At 30.4% G+C, this 12467-nt stretch overlaps 1 protein-coding gene across 1 annotated transcript in view; it reads left to right on the top strand.

The window, feature by feature from the left end:
- Window positions 1-12467, top strand: part of LOC106459970 (transcription elongation factor B polypeptide 3-like) — a 77046-nt gene that overhangs the window by 52023 nt on the left and 12556 nt on the right. The window contains 5 exon segments of the mRNA XM_013919648.2: window positions 1136-1228; window positions 3578-3631; window positions 6639-6736; window positions 11632-11733; window positions 12134-12212. Of these exon segments, the coding sequence (XP_013775102.2) occupies window positions 1136-1228; window positions 3578-3631; window positions 6639-6736; window positions 11632-11733; window positions 12134-12212 (426 nt within the window).

Genomic DNA, 12467 nt, shown 5'->3' with positions numbered 1-12467 from the left:
GCAGAAGTGGCCAAAGCTGGTGGGATGAGCTCGAAATCTTTTCAACGGATTCTCCACAGATTGGGTTATCGTTGCAGAGCAGCTACATGGAAGCCCTTATTAAGACCTGCCAACATAGTCAGACGAAAGAAGTGGGCAAGTGATATGATGACCAATCCTCTGGACTTTTGGAAGACCATATTGTTCTCAGACGAATCAAGATTCGCTCAATTTTCGGACAGTGGAAGGATATGGGTCTGGAGAATACCTCACCAAGAGTTTTGGCTCAACAGATTTGAAACAACTGTGAAGCACGGCGGTTTCAGCGTGATGGTTTGGGGAGCTGTTTGGGTTGGTGGGAAATCGAGCTTAGTGGAGTGCGTTGGCCACATAAATTTTGCGAAATGTTGGAGGAAGGACTCTTGCTACTTTATTCCTCGGGTTTCGTGGACAAGAACACAACGTTGTTTCAGGAAGATGGAGGACCATGTCACACTACTAGAAACACCCAAAAGTGGCAGGAAGAAAATGGTATCCAGAAGTTGCCCTTGCCGGGCCAATCTCCTGACATGAACCCCATCGAAAACCTCTGGGCCATACTCGACCGGCAAGTCAAGAAACAACCAAAAAAACCCACTTCAAAAAGCGATCTACTCCAAGTTTTGAAGCAAGAGTGGGCGAAAATCCCACAATCTAAAATTGACGAGAATATTCTCACGATGCCCAAATGGATCAACAAACTCCACAAAACGAAAGGAAGATCTACTAGATATTAATTAAATTGTAAATATATCAATTCATGGTGAATATGACTGAAAAATTTCATTTTTTCTGAAAAGGTGGTGTATATTTACTTGTGACCACGCTGTGTAGAATTGTACCTTGAATCTTATTTTGAAAGAAAAATATACAAATGTTTTGGTGATTTGATGATCAGCTCATTTTTGTGTTTGAAGTGGAAGTTTTAATTTACTGCATTTTTTTATGATCTTAACTTCTGATCAAGATCATATTTCAGTGTGTTTATTGTAGTAATTAATCTGAGTGTTTTTTGTTTGTTTGATAGGTATTGTACATTACCCATTAAAGTTGCTGGTTATCTTATTTTATTCTTGCAGGAGTTGCATGTTTTAATTTTCTTTCATTTGTTTTACAGCAACACTAACCCATGAAGAAGCTATTTTGTTTACTTCATCAAAGAAAGACCGAACTGCTGTTTACTCAGGCAGAAAGACTGTGTACTTGTCTGGTGAGTTGTTTTTTCTTTGTATAAGAATATTCAGTGTCTGTAGTAGTAGGCAATAAAACAAGTTTGTGATAAGAAAAGATAAAGTGAAATGTAAAATACATACATCAGGCTATTTCTTTTGATTTTATTCCATATTATGAGTACCATATACAAGAAACTACCTCAGTTGGTAACATTAATGTAGTTTTACATTTGAACATCTAAACTCCTGGTGCTATGTTTTGCTGCTTCAATGTTGATTTAGAAACAAACATTGAAAGTAATAAGTCAGTCACCACCAACAGTATTTTAAGTAATATGCTCTTTAGGAATACTTCATTAATTATCTTTTATTTCTTTTAATGAATCAAGCTGTTTTATCTGTTATACATAACCACCATTTTTGTCTTCTCATGCAAGGTAATATATGCTGCACATTGGGTCTAAGGTATCACAAAAGAAATCTTTAATAAATACTTGTTTGAAGAATTTCTGAATCACATTAATCCTATTGCAATGGGCATCCTTTACTGCACATGTCACAGGATTTTAGTGACTTACATTTACAATTTTATTAATCTATTTTTTGTTTATGTTATTCCAATTAGTATAACATAAAATATCAGATAATAAACTGTATTTATTAGTATATAAGGTTTAAGTTCTTAATTTTATGTGAAAATATTTAAAAAATCCTGAATTTCCACATTTTCTCTATACATCTTCTCTTCTATATTATATCCCCCCCCCCCCAATAAGTATGAAATTAAATATACTTGCTGTAAAATCATCATTGCTCAGACAAACCATAATTTTTATAGCCTCTTGCTACACCCACCTCTCTTTCGGGACTTGTTTATAGTTCTATATTGTCTATAACCAAGAGAAAACCAAGGTTTTTCATCTTTCAAATGATGTATAACATTGTTTTATGAATGGAGAATTGTTGCATAGTTATAAAGCCCGATTAATTGTGATAGTTAGAGAAAATTGTCTACTTTTTACATGTTGTTAGTCTATGTTCTTTGGTGCATTATTTAATTAAATAAAAATTTAGTGCATTACTACTATTATTATAAAAACAGTTGGGTTAAGTGTCTTCAATAATCAACAGCAAGAAAAAAGAAGATTCATGTTTGTTCATTTATTATTATAAAACTAACTTCAGGTTAGTTAAGGTTAGAATAGGTAAAATAAATAATAATATAATAAAAATGTTTCACTAGACACGCACATGAGCAGCTCATGGGTAACATAATTCAATAGCGTAATGTGACCTCCACATTTCTCAAATGATTTACAACTTTTAAAGGCATGAATAGTAGTTAGACATGGTTCAATGGGCAATGAAATTTAATTATGAATAGTTGTATACTGTTACGAGTTTAAAGCTACTAAGGATAAATATTAATGTAGTTTTGATGTTACAATTTGAATTCATTCTAGAAAGAAAAAAAGGGTAATTTAGATTCAATTTTTTTTTTGGTGGTTACGAGATCAGTCAAATTGACAAACCTTGTATAGAGTTAGGGTTGAGAAAATAACTGGTAAAATATAAAGTTTTACTGAAAACAAACATTTGAAATATATTTAGGAGGTTTTAGAGATTACACAAATAAAATTTGAGATTTTTGAGAGGAAGAAAAGTATTTTTAATCTTAACATGAAAATCATTTTGCATACAGACTATTCAAAACAAATACTCGATATATTTATGGACAAATCTTTAGTAAAAGTACTTCATTAAAAAAAAAATGATTTTTTTTTGCACAAAATACTTGTAATATGTACTAAAAGTCTGCTAAATTTTGAATTAAATGTTATTGTATTAAAACTATATACAAGTAAAAATGGTCCCATATTGACTGACCCTGTATTGAGAGAGTTAAGCTACATGTCAAGGCATGGTGCTAATGTTTTACATATCTTGTCCTATAGGGCAAGAAGCTGTTATTTCTCATGTCAGCTTTTTATGTATCTTATATTTCATCACATTTTTTTATTATAATGTCATAATAATTCAAAAATTTTGTAAACAACACTTCTACTACTGTCTTTAAAGACATTTCTCCATGTAGGTTACAAAAGCAAACAGCTTTTCAAGCATTATACACATCATTTATAAATAAAAGCATCTGCTGCAATCTCAAAATTACATGTCTGCAAAAATAATTCGAGATAATCACAATTATCTTGTATGGAACTAATTTTTTTTCACTTGTCTGATTTAAAACTGAATCAAACTTTCACTTGTCCTGGCCTGCCAGTCAACTGTTAAAGTTCAGTAAAGCATATAAAATTTGTTTCATATAAAATTATTTTTTGATGTGTGTGTAAAGTGTATCTTACATTCTATATTTTTTATTTCAGAAGTTCCTACCTTGTATGAAGCATGTGTCAGGGTGCTTATTGACAATGTAGAAGGTAAGAATTACATCACTTTATTTGTGAATGATTGAACAACATATTTTTTTCTGAAATAATTACTTTGTAAGAATGTTAGACATTTTATTCATTCTACATGGATCCAGTATAGTAGACTCAGATCTACATTTGTTTTACAGTATTTGTGGTTTATATTAAAATTTAAGAGTATAGATTAGTCAAGATTGATGTTACAGGAGTATTATAGATGTTGTTTTTAGTACATGGGGCCAATGTAGTATTTATGTATGAAAAGCATAGATAACCAAGACAGTTAGTAGTTACCAAAAATGCATTGGTAAGACACTGGTTTGAATACATGGCTTATTTTACAACTTATTATAAGACTTAGAGATAAATAGTAAGACTGAAGCACTAAGTATACAAAAGTTTTTTTTTGGGGGGGGGTTGTTTCAAGTTTTGTGGCTTATTGAGTAGATATATATATAATAAGATTCAGTGTCTGTCTCTTTGTATATGTTACATAACTCCTCCTTCACTTCCAGTTGCACCAACTTCTAAACAACATAAAGAAACCATTTTGTTTGTGCACTCTTGGTATTATTAGTTGGATAGCTAAGTAATGGTGCTCTAACAGAAGAGTAGTAAGCTGTTTCTAATACCAAACCCAACTTCATGCTCTCTCTTTTCTCCTGCTGGTTTCCCATGCCAAAAAGATGGTATAGTCATTCTCTTGAGTAGAACCTGTATCTGAGAGCTGTAAAAGTGAGAAGAAGGGTTTAAGTATTAACTGTTTGAAAACAGACTGCATGATAATTACAAGAAGATCATTCCTGTATGCATTGTCAACATAGATAAGGAACAGATAAGGCATGTCAGTAAATTTAATTACCTGTGAAGTTGGATAACATCAGGTGGTAAATGTAATCATGAAATAAAATGGAAAATGCAAAAGATACATTTCTGAAAATAAAAAATATACTGAGAAATAGTAAAATTTCTGTGGGGATGAAGTTCAGAGTTTTGGATTGTTATATTATACCAATTCTCATGTATGCATCAGAATGTTGTACAATATCTTCAGGTATGGAAAAGAGATTTGAAGCAATTGAGTTGTGGTTATTAGGCACATCTTGAAGTATCTTCGACAAGTTACATCTCAAATGAAAATATTTTGTCAAGAGTAGGTTGTAACAGAAAGAGACAGTTGGAGTTTCTCGGACATATTATGAGGAAAGAAGAAATTGAAAGTCTGGTCGTAACTGAAAAGATGAAAGGAAGAAGAGACTGTGAAAGGCAGAGGTTTACTTTTATCAACAGTCTATGTAAATGGATGAATGTATCGACATTGATAATTCTTTGTGCCTCAAGGAGAAGAGATCTGTGGAAGATCATGGTCTCCAACATCCTGTTTGAATATGGTACATAAAGAGAGATCTGAGAGCCAAGTTTCTGATAATACAGCAGTATCATTTGATGTCTAACAAATTCATAGTTTATTAGAGCTATTTTCAATAACTTCAAGTCTGAATTGATTACCAGGGTTCAGAGTCTGAACATTTCAACATGCAAAATTGCTTTATTTCATTTTGGCCGAGATAAATAGGGTTGGGACTTGGTTTTTGGCCCACCTTTTCTAGATCTTCCTGCTTGAATGATTTTGTAGCTTTTCAGGATCCTTATGCCCCTTACAGAATTCTATGACCATCACACCAAGACCTTCAACACATACACATAGCAAGAGTATGGAAGAGTGGAGGCTGCCCTAGACTTACCATCCTCTCATTTAGATCATTGAGACAGAATTCAAAGGTCAGAATGAATCCAGATGTTCAGTATCTTGATTGTTGTAGCTTCTGCTAGAAAGCTACTGGTTAGAGCTGCTGCTGACTGCATATAGCCTCACTAAGAGCACATTTGTAACATAGTGATATCCCTTAGCCTTACTCCAATCAAAGAATTGCCACAAGGCAGTGGGGCTAGGATTTTAAGGTGCCCTGTTCTCACCTTACTCTAGAAGTAATCCCATCACATTGCTACCAGAACCTCCAGTCAGTTGCAGTTTATGGTCATTCCTAGGACCCATGTATTGTTAAAAGTAATATAAATAGATAGTAATAATATTGCTATATCTTATTTGTTTTTTTATTGGGCTGGTAGCAAGTCTCTGACAGAAAATGTGGTGTAATAGACTAGTAGAGATGTAGGATAGAGGTGAGGTTCTAATAACCACCCTTATATTTAATAAGTTATTTATAACTCAGCAGCTGATAACTCTAAGGTAAAAATAAGATCCTTTTTGTTTTTGCCCTCTTTAAGTTTTGAATACTTTAATTTAGATAAAGGTAAATCACTTAAATTCTTTGCATAGAAAAAAGGTTGGTATTTTTTGTTTACAGGGCTGGCTATGCCCCCACCCTTTACATAATCATAAAAGAAACAGTTTAAAATACATAGAAAATCTATTTGTACGTTTTTGGTAAAAAGAAGGTTAGCTATGTCTACATGTATAAAAGAAAAAACTAATATTTGTGCATCAGTTTGTATTTGCATGTTTGTTTGAGTAAAATGTTTGCATTACACATACTTATTTTTGGTTTTTATGTTATGACAAGTAGCTAGTATGTAATTAGCAAAAGATTCTTTTATACAGCTTGAAACTTACATTTGCATACTTGATGTTCAAGGTACATGTATGAGAGTGAAACAAATTTAAGTAACAAGTTAAATTAGTATTCAGCTATGAATTTCAGTATATTGTAACAAACCACATTATTTTGTAGTAACAATTTTATAGATAAGACCATCTTTCATTCTTTCCTATATGCTTATTTTTTGTTGTTGCTATTATAGCTTCCAATTGTAGCTTACAGATGTAATAAAAAAAATATTGCCCTTGGCTGTCAGAGCATCTTGAGTTAGATAACTGGAAATTATTAGATTCAGAGTGTTCAATTTTATATATATAAGATTTACAGTAATAATGTAATTTAGAATTTGGTACTACTTAGATACAAATTTATATGTGCCGCTTTGTTAATTCCAGGTCTTGCAGTAACAGGTGGGGTACCTTATGAGCTACTGAAACCAGTTTTAGAACGGTGCAGTCCAACACAATTATACACGTTAGAAGACTATAACCCCGTATGTATAAAGCTTACACATTATCCCTCTTGCTATGATTAGGTCAAAATGCATGTCACCACCTTCTACAGAATTACATTCCAAATTTAATTAAACTACATTATTATCAATGTATATGAATAAACTTGGCATCCAAACATAGTTAATAAATCAAATTTTAATATAAGTTTGAAGTTCTTAATATTATAAGGAAATATTTTTAAAAAATACTCAATTTCCCCTAGTATGAATATTGTGACGTTTGTTCTCTAGATCTGCTTCCTTCTCTAACTTATTTATTAATCCTATGTGAAGTACAAAATTTAAGATAAATTACGAAGTCTAATTTTCATAGCCTATAATCATATTTGTTTATGGCATCATAAACTAGAAAATCAGACCCACTTGTCACATTCTCTTTCAAAATTGCTAATAATTCTTTCTGTTTTATGCTATATAATTTGTAACTGATAGAAAGGCAAAGTTTTAATCTATCAAATGATATATATAATGTTATGCTGTTTTCAGTACAGAGTACTGTCAATTTCATCTTCAGTTTGAAAGTTTATCTCGTGGTGTTCAGATCGAACAGCTAAAGAAATTAATTTAAGACCCTTTTGTTTTGGTTAGAAAGCCAGTTAAGTTATAGGACATTTTTTGATTAGTGCATCTTATTTTCTGTGTTTGTAGGTGCATTATTTCAGTAATTAAAAATTATTTAGTGTACTAGTATCATAATTATAAAAGAAAAAAAAAGACTTAAATTGCATTAGCAACCAACAGCAAATGCAAGATATCAAAGGTAAGTACTATGTTTCTTGTTTTTTGTGTATATTTTTTATTTATTGTTATAAAAGTAACTAAAATGTAAAAATTAGAAACATAGTATGTTAGATTAGATATGATAATGAATAACAATAATAAAAAAGTCTTCACAAGGTATGCTCGCTGTAAGTTATGAATTCATTGAGTGATTTACAACTTGTGTGGCAGAATTATTCTTCAGACACAGTTTGATGGGCAATAAAACAATAAAATTAAGTATAAACAGTTGTAAACTGGTACTAGCTTTAAAGCTAGTTAGGATAAACAGTTTAGTTGTCTTTACAATCACAGTCATTCTAGGAAGAAAAAAAGGGTAACTTAGATTTATTTTGTATTCTTTTATGGTGATTACCTGGTTGGTCAAATCGACCGAGTCTATATAAAATTAGGGTAGAGAAAATAACAGATGAAATATAAAGTTTTAATGATAAAAATGTTTGATATATCTATTAGAAGGTTTTAGAGGTTATGGAAATGAAATTTTAAAATTTTCACGTGAAGAAAAGTATTATTAATCTTAACATTATAATCAATTTGAAACTGGAGCATTCAATATTCTGACTCCAAATATTCATGGACAAATTTTTAGTAAAAATACTTAATTAACTCTCTCAAAATGGGCTCGGTAGATTTGACCAACTACATGACCTCTTTGTACTCATATGAACTTTTCGTAGATTTGATACTTCTAACTTTTAATATAATATGTATATCTTAACAAAATTTGGCAGTCTTTCAGTAAATATTATAAGTGTTTCACATACTAAAAATCATATTTTTTTGTGAAGTATTTTAAATGAATAAAAATTCCGTGAATATATTGAGTATTTGTTTTGAATAGTTGTGTGCAAAGAGATTTTTATGTTAAGATTGAAAAACACTTTTCATCATCTCAAAAATCTCGGATTTGATTGGGGTAATCTCTAAAACCTTCTAAATATTTTTCAAATGTTTGTTTTCAGTAAAACTTTTATATTTGTTATTTTCTCTACCCTAACTCTACACAACATTGGTCAGTTTGACGATCACATAACCACCAAAAAAATATTGAAATAAATCTAAATGACTTTTTTCAATTGTAACATGAAACTACATTCGTTTATCTTAAGAAGCTTTAAACTCGTAACTATACGTCTATTTATAATTAAATTTTATTGTTTTATTGCCCTTTGAACCATGTCTAACTACTATTCATGCCTTTAGAAGTTGTAAGTCACTTGGGAAATGTTGAGGTAATGTTACACTATTGAACTACATTACCCACGAGTTGCTCACGTGCATGCCTTGTGAAACATTTTTATTATATTATTATGTAGTTTACTTAATCTAACCTTAACTAACCTAAATAGATCCATATTTTCACATTTTAGCTACTTTTATAATAATAAATAAAGAATAGACATGAAAAATAAAGTACTGACCCAAATCTTCTTTTTTCTTATTGTCGATCACATTTAACCCTACTTTTTTATACTAATGGTAGTTATGCATTAAATAATTAAAAAGTAGGCAATTTCCCCTAACTATCACAATTTTTCTGGTTTTCTAACTATTGGATAAGAACCATTACAATATTAGCCAAGCTAATCATTATCTTTCCTGTGGGAACGAAGCTTGTACTAACAGTGAAACTGACTATTCTCAATTCAGAAAACAATGTTATATAACATGTCATTTGATAGATGTAAACCTTGGCTTTCTATTGGTTATAGATAATATAGTATTAAATACAAGAGAACTATTAACAAATCCTGAAAGAGAAGATGTGACAGGTGGGTGTTGTAAGAGGGATCTGATTTTCCATTTGATGGCTCTGTAACCAAACAAAATTGAAGGCTATAAAATTATGGTTTGTCTGAGCAATGTCAATTTTATAGTGAGTAATTTACGTTGAATTTCGTACTTATTGGAGGGGTGGTGGATAAAATTGAGAAGAGAAAATGTGTGACACTAGGGGATATTCGGTATTTTTTTAAATATTGCCTTGTAAAATTAAGAACTTAAAACTTAAATATTATTAAAATATCGATTATTAGCTAAGATTTTATGCTATACTAATTGGTATAACATAAACAAAAAGTAGATTAATAAAATTTTGAATGAAAGTCACTAAAACCTTGTGACATGCGCAGTAAAGGATGCCCATCGTGATAGGGTTAAAACATTAATTTTTTTTGTACAAAAGTTTTGTAATGTTTACTGAAAACTAGCTACATTTTGTGAAGTTACTCAAAATCTATTAAAAGTTGTACTATGCAAATTCTAATGGTTACTTTGTGGTTACAAGGTCAGTCACATTGACCAAACCTAAGTGGAAAGAGTTACAGAATTCAGTTCTGAAGTATTTATATTTTAGATATCTTGCGCATTAGGAGGCTATAATCCTGTATATATAAAGCTTACATATTATAGAATTCAGTTCTCAAACATTTTAGATATTTAAGATGTAACAAAGCTATGTTGCACTCATATAGAACCTTTAAAAGTCTTCCACTGATAAATGATATGCAACAGGCAGTTAAATGTGGTTATTTCAGAATTCATTTATAAAAAATTACAGTAGGTATTTTTAGTTTGTCTTAGTTCTTGAAAAACAAATCTGCTTAAATATTGGAAATTTCTAAATGTATGCAATTTTTATCTTCTATTATTATAAAGTGAGAAATCTGTTCAAACATTCAAACAAACAATCTCTGAAGTGGTGTTTATCTATAGCATCATACACACAGGTTTTACATATAAAATGAACCCATAAACTATAGAGTGGGAACATATAATTATTTCTTGGTGATAGGGACATCTACAAAAGTAGAAACTGTACAGTAGTGAGGATGCTTCATATGTCAGGTGGAAGCTCTACATTTGCAACCCTCATATGTGGATTAAAGTTGAAATTAGCAATTAGTGGGTGTTCTAGCCTGCTGTTCCAAATGTCTAACCACTTATTGTTGGTAGCCACTATTGGAAACAGTTTCTCTTATTTCATTTTAAGCATAGTTATCCTGATCTGTTCATTGTGTACCACTTATAAGGTTAAATCTTCAAGCTATATGCAATTTAGAACACAAAATATTATCATACACACACAAAAATAAATGTTCTAAAACTACTGTAATTTAACTGGCTTTTTAAGAAAGCTGTAAATGGGTAAAAGAAATTCCATTAGCTGGTTGATGGGATCTTGATGATAGCAAACAATAAAACTAAGACTGAATAACTCAAACTGTTATTAGAATGAGCTAGCCTTATAGAAAAATTATTAAGTTAAAGATAATTAAAGAGAATCATTGACATTTTTTGAAAAATAGGATTTGATAAGAGGGTGTGACATGTGGGTTTGATTTTTCATGTTTATATTTCAATAGAGTAAGAAGATTGGAGACTCTCAAGTTTACATTATGGCTTAGCAATGCCTATACTATACTTGTGTTATTTTTGCCAAACTGAAAAGATCGTATAGGGGTAGAAAGAAAATCTAAAATGAGCAATATTGAAGAAAAGAAGCATCAAGTGATACAGAGAAGTGAAAATTGAGAATTTATTCAAATATTTTCTTTTGAAACTAAGAAACTAAAACTTCTCTCAAAATTTGAATTATAAAATTCATTTTGATTCCATGTTTATTGACATGCCTTGATAATAAAGTTGTATAGTTAAATTTTGAATGTAACTATAAAAAAGGTTGTGATGTGTGTGCGCGCTTTGACCCAACCAAATATATAGGGTTAAAAAGGTCAGTGTTGGTACTTGGTAAACATAATGCATGTGAATACTAGAATGATAGTGTCCAAACTAGGTAGAAGACAAATTAACTGGTTAATAGAAGGATAACATTTTCCACACTTTTAATAAATATTTGCTGCCACTAAGTGGTGCTTCTGGTCAGTAAAGACAGAAAGAATTTTATATTGACATTAATAGTTATATGATTTGATTTTTAAATGGTAAAAAAAGAAATTGAATTGGTGCTAGGAAAGTATCCCTGAAATTATGGACATTGGTAGCTAGAGTATGAATCTTTTCCTGAAATGGTGATTAACTTTAATAATTTAAATATTTTCCATGGGTTAAGCATATTTTTTTTTTCATAGTATTTGGTTGAAAACACAGATGAGCTATGGGAAGTGCACTGCAAACGAGATTTTAGAGGAAGGAATCCAGATGATGAAGAAACTTGGCGAGAACTATACTTGGTAGGCAGTCACTTAATTTCTTAATATATGGAACAGGTTCTTAAGAAATATGAAAATTAAAAACATGATGTTGATTGGAATTTAGCACTACAGTCTGTTTATGAATGTTTTGAGCTTGTAAATCAGTCTTGTTTGAAATATTAGAAAATACATGTGTCAGTGAGATATGTCAGAATATTAAATCATACATGTGCACAAGTTATTCATGGTTCCTTGTAAAAAATATATGACTTACAAATAAAAAAACACTCACTCATGATATATAGGGAAAGTAGTCCTTTGAATACTTCTAAAAGGTATATATTTTCAGTGCGTATTGATTTGTGTCTAATTTCTTAAGAATTGTTAATACTATAAGACATTTTTTGTTTTTAAATTGGTGGCATTTGTTGATTTTTAGAGACTTTTTGATGAAAGAGAGGCTAAGCTGAAGAGAATAACAGCAAATATTTCAAAAACAATGTCAAAGTACACTCCAGGTAATAACTAGTTTATAATCTTGTGATGTAAATAATCATATTTTAACGGAGTTTTTGGAGTTAGATATAATAGTCACCAATTAATTTAAATCATTGTAATGCAGTATTTCAGTTTTTGTTTCTATATAAATAAATAATTATATATATATATATATATATATATATATACACTAATGTTACATAGATAGTATTATTTTATTTATTAGTTTTAAGGTAATTCTTAGTTATGTGATGATTCTACAGTAGATACAAACT

Source organism: Limulus polyphemus, unplaced genomic scaffold, assembly GCF_000517525.1.
Source record: "Limulus polyphemus unplaced genomic scaffold, Limulus_polyphemus-2.1.2 Scaffold31, whole genome shotgun sequence".
Lineage (NCBI taxonomy): Eukaryota > Metazoa > Arthropoda > Merostomata > Xiphosura > Limulidae > Limulus > Limulus polyphemus.
Note: the sequence above shows the minus strand (reverse complement) of the source record. Positions and strands in the feature narration are given on the sequence as shown.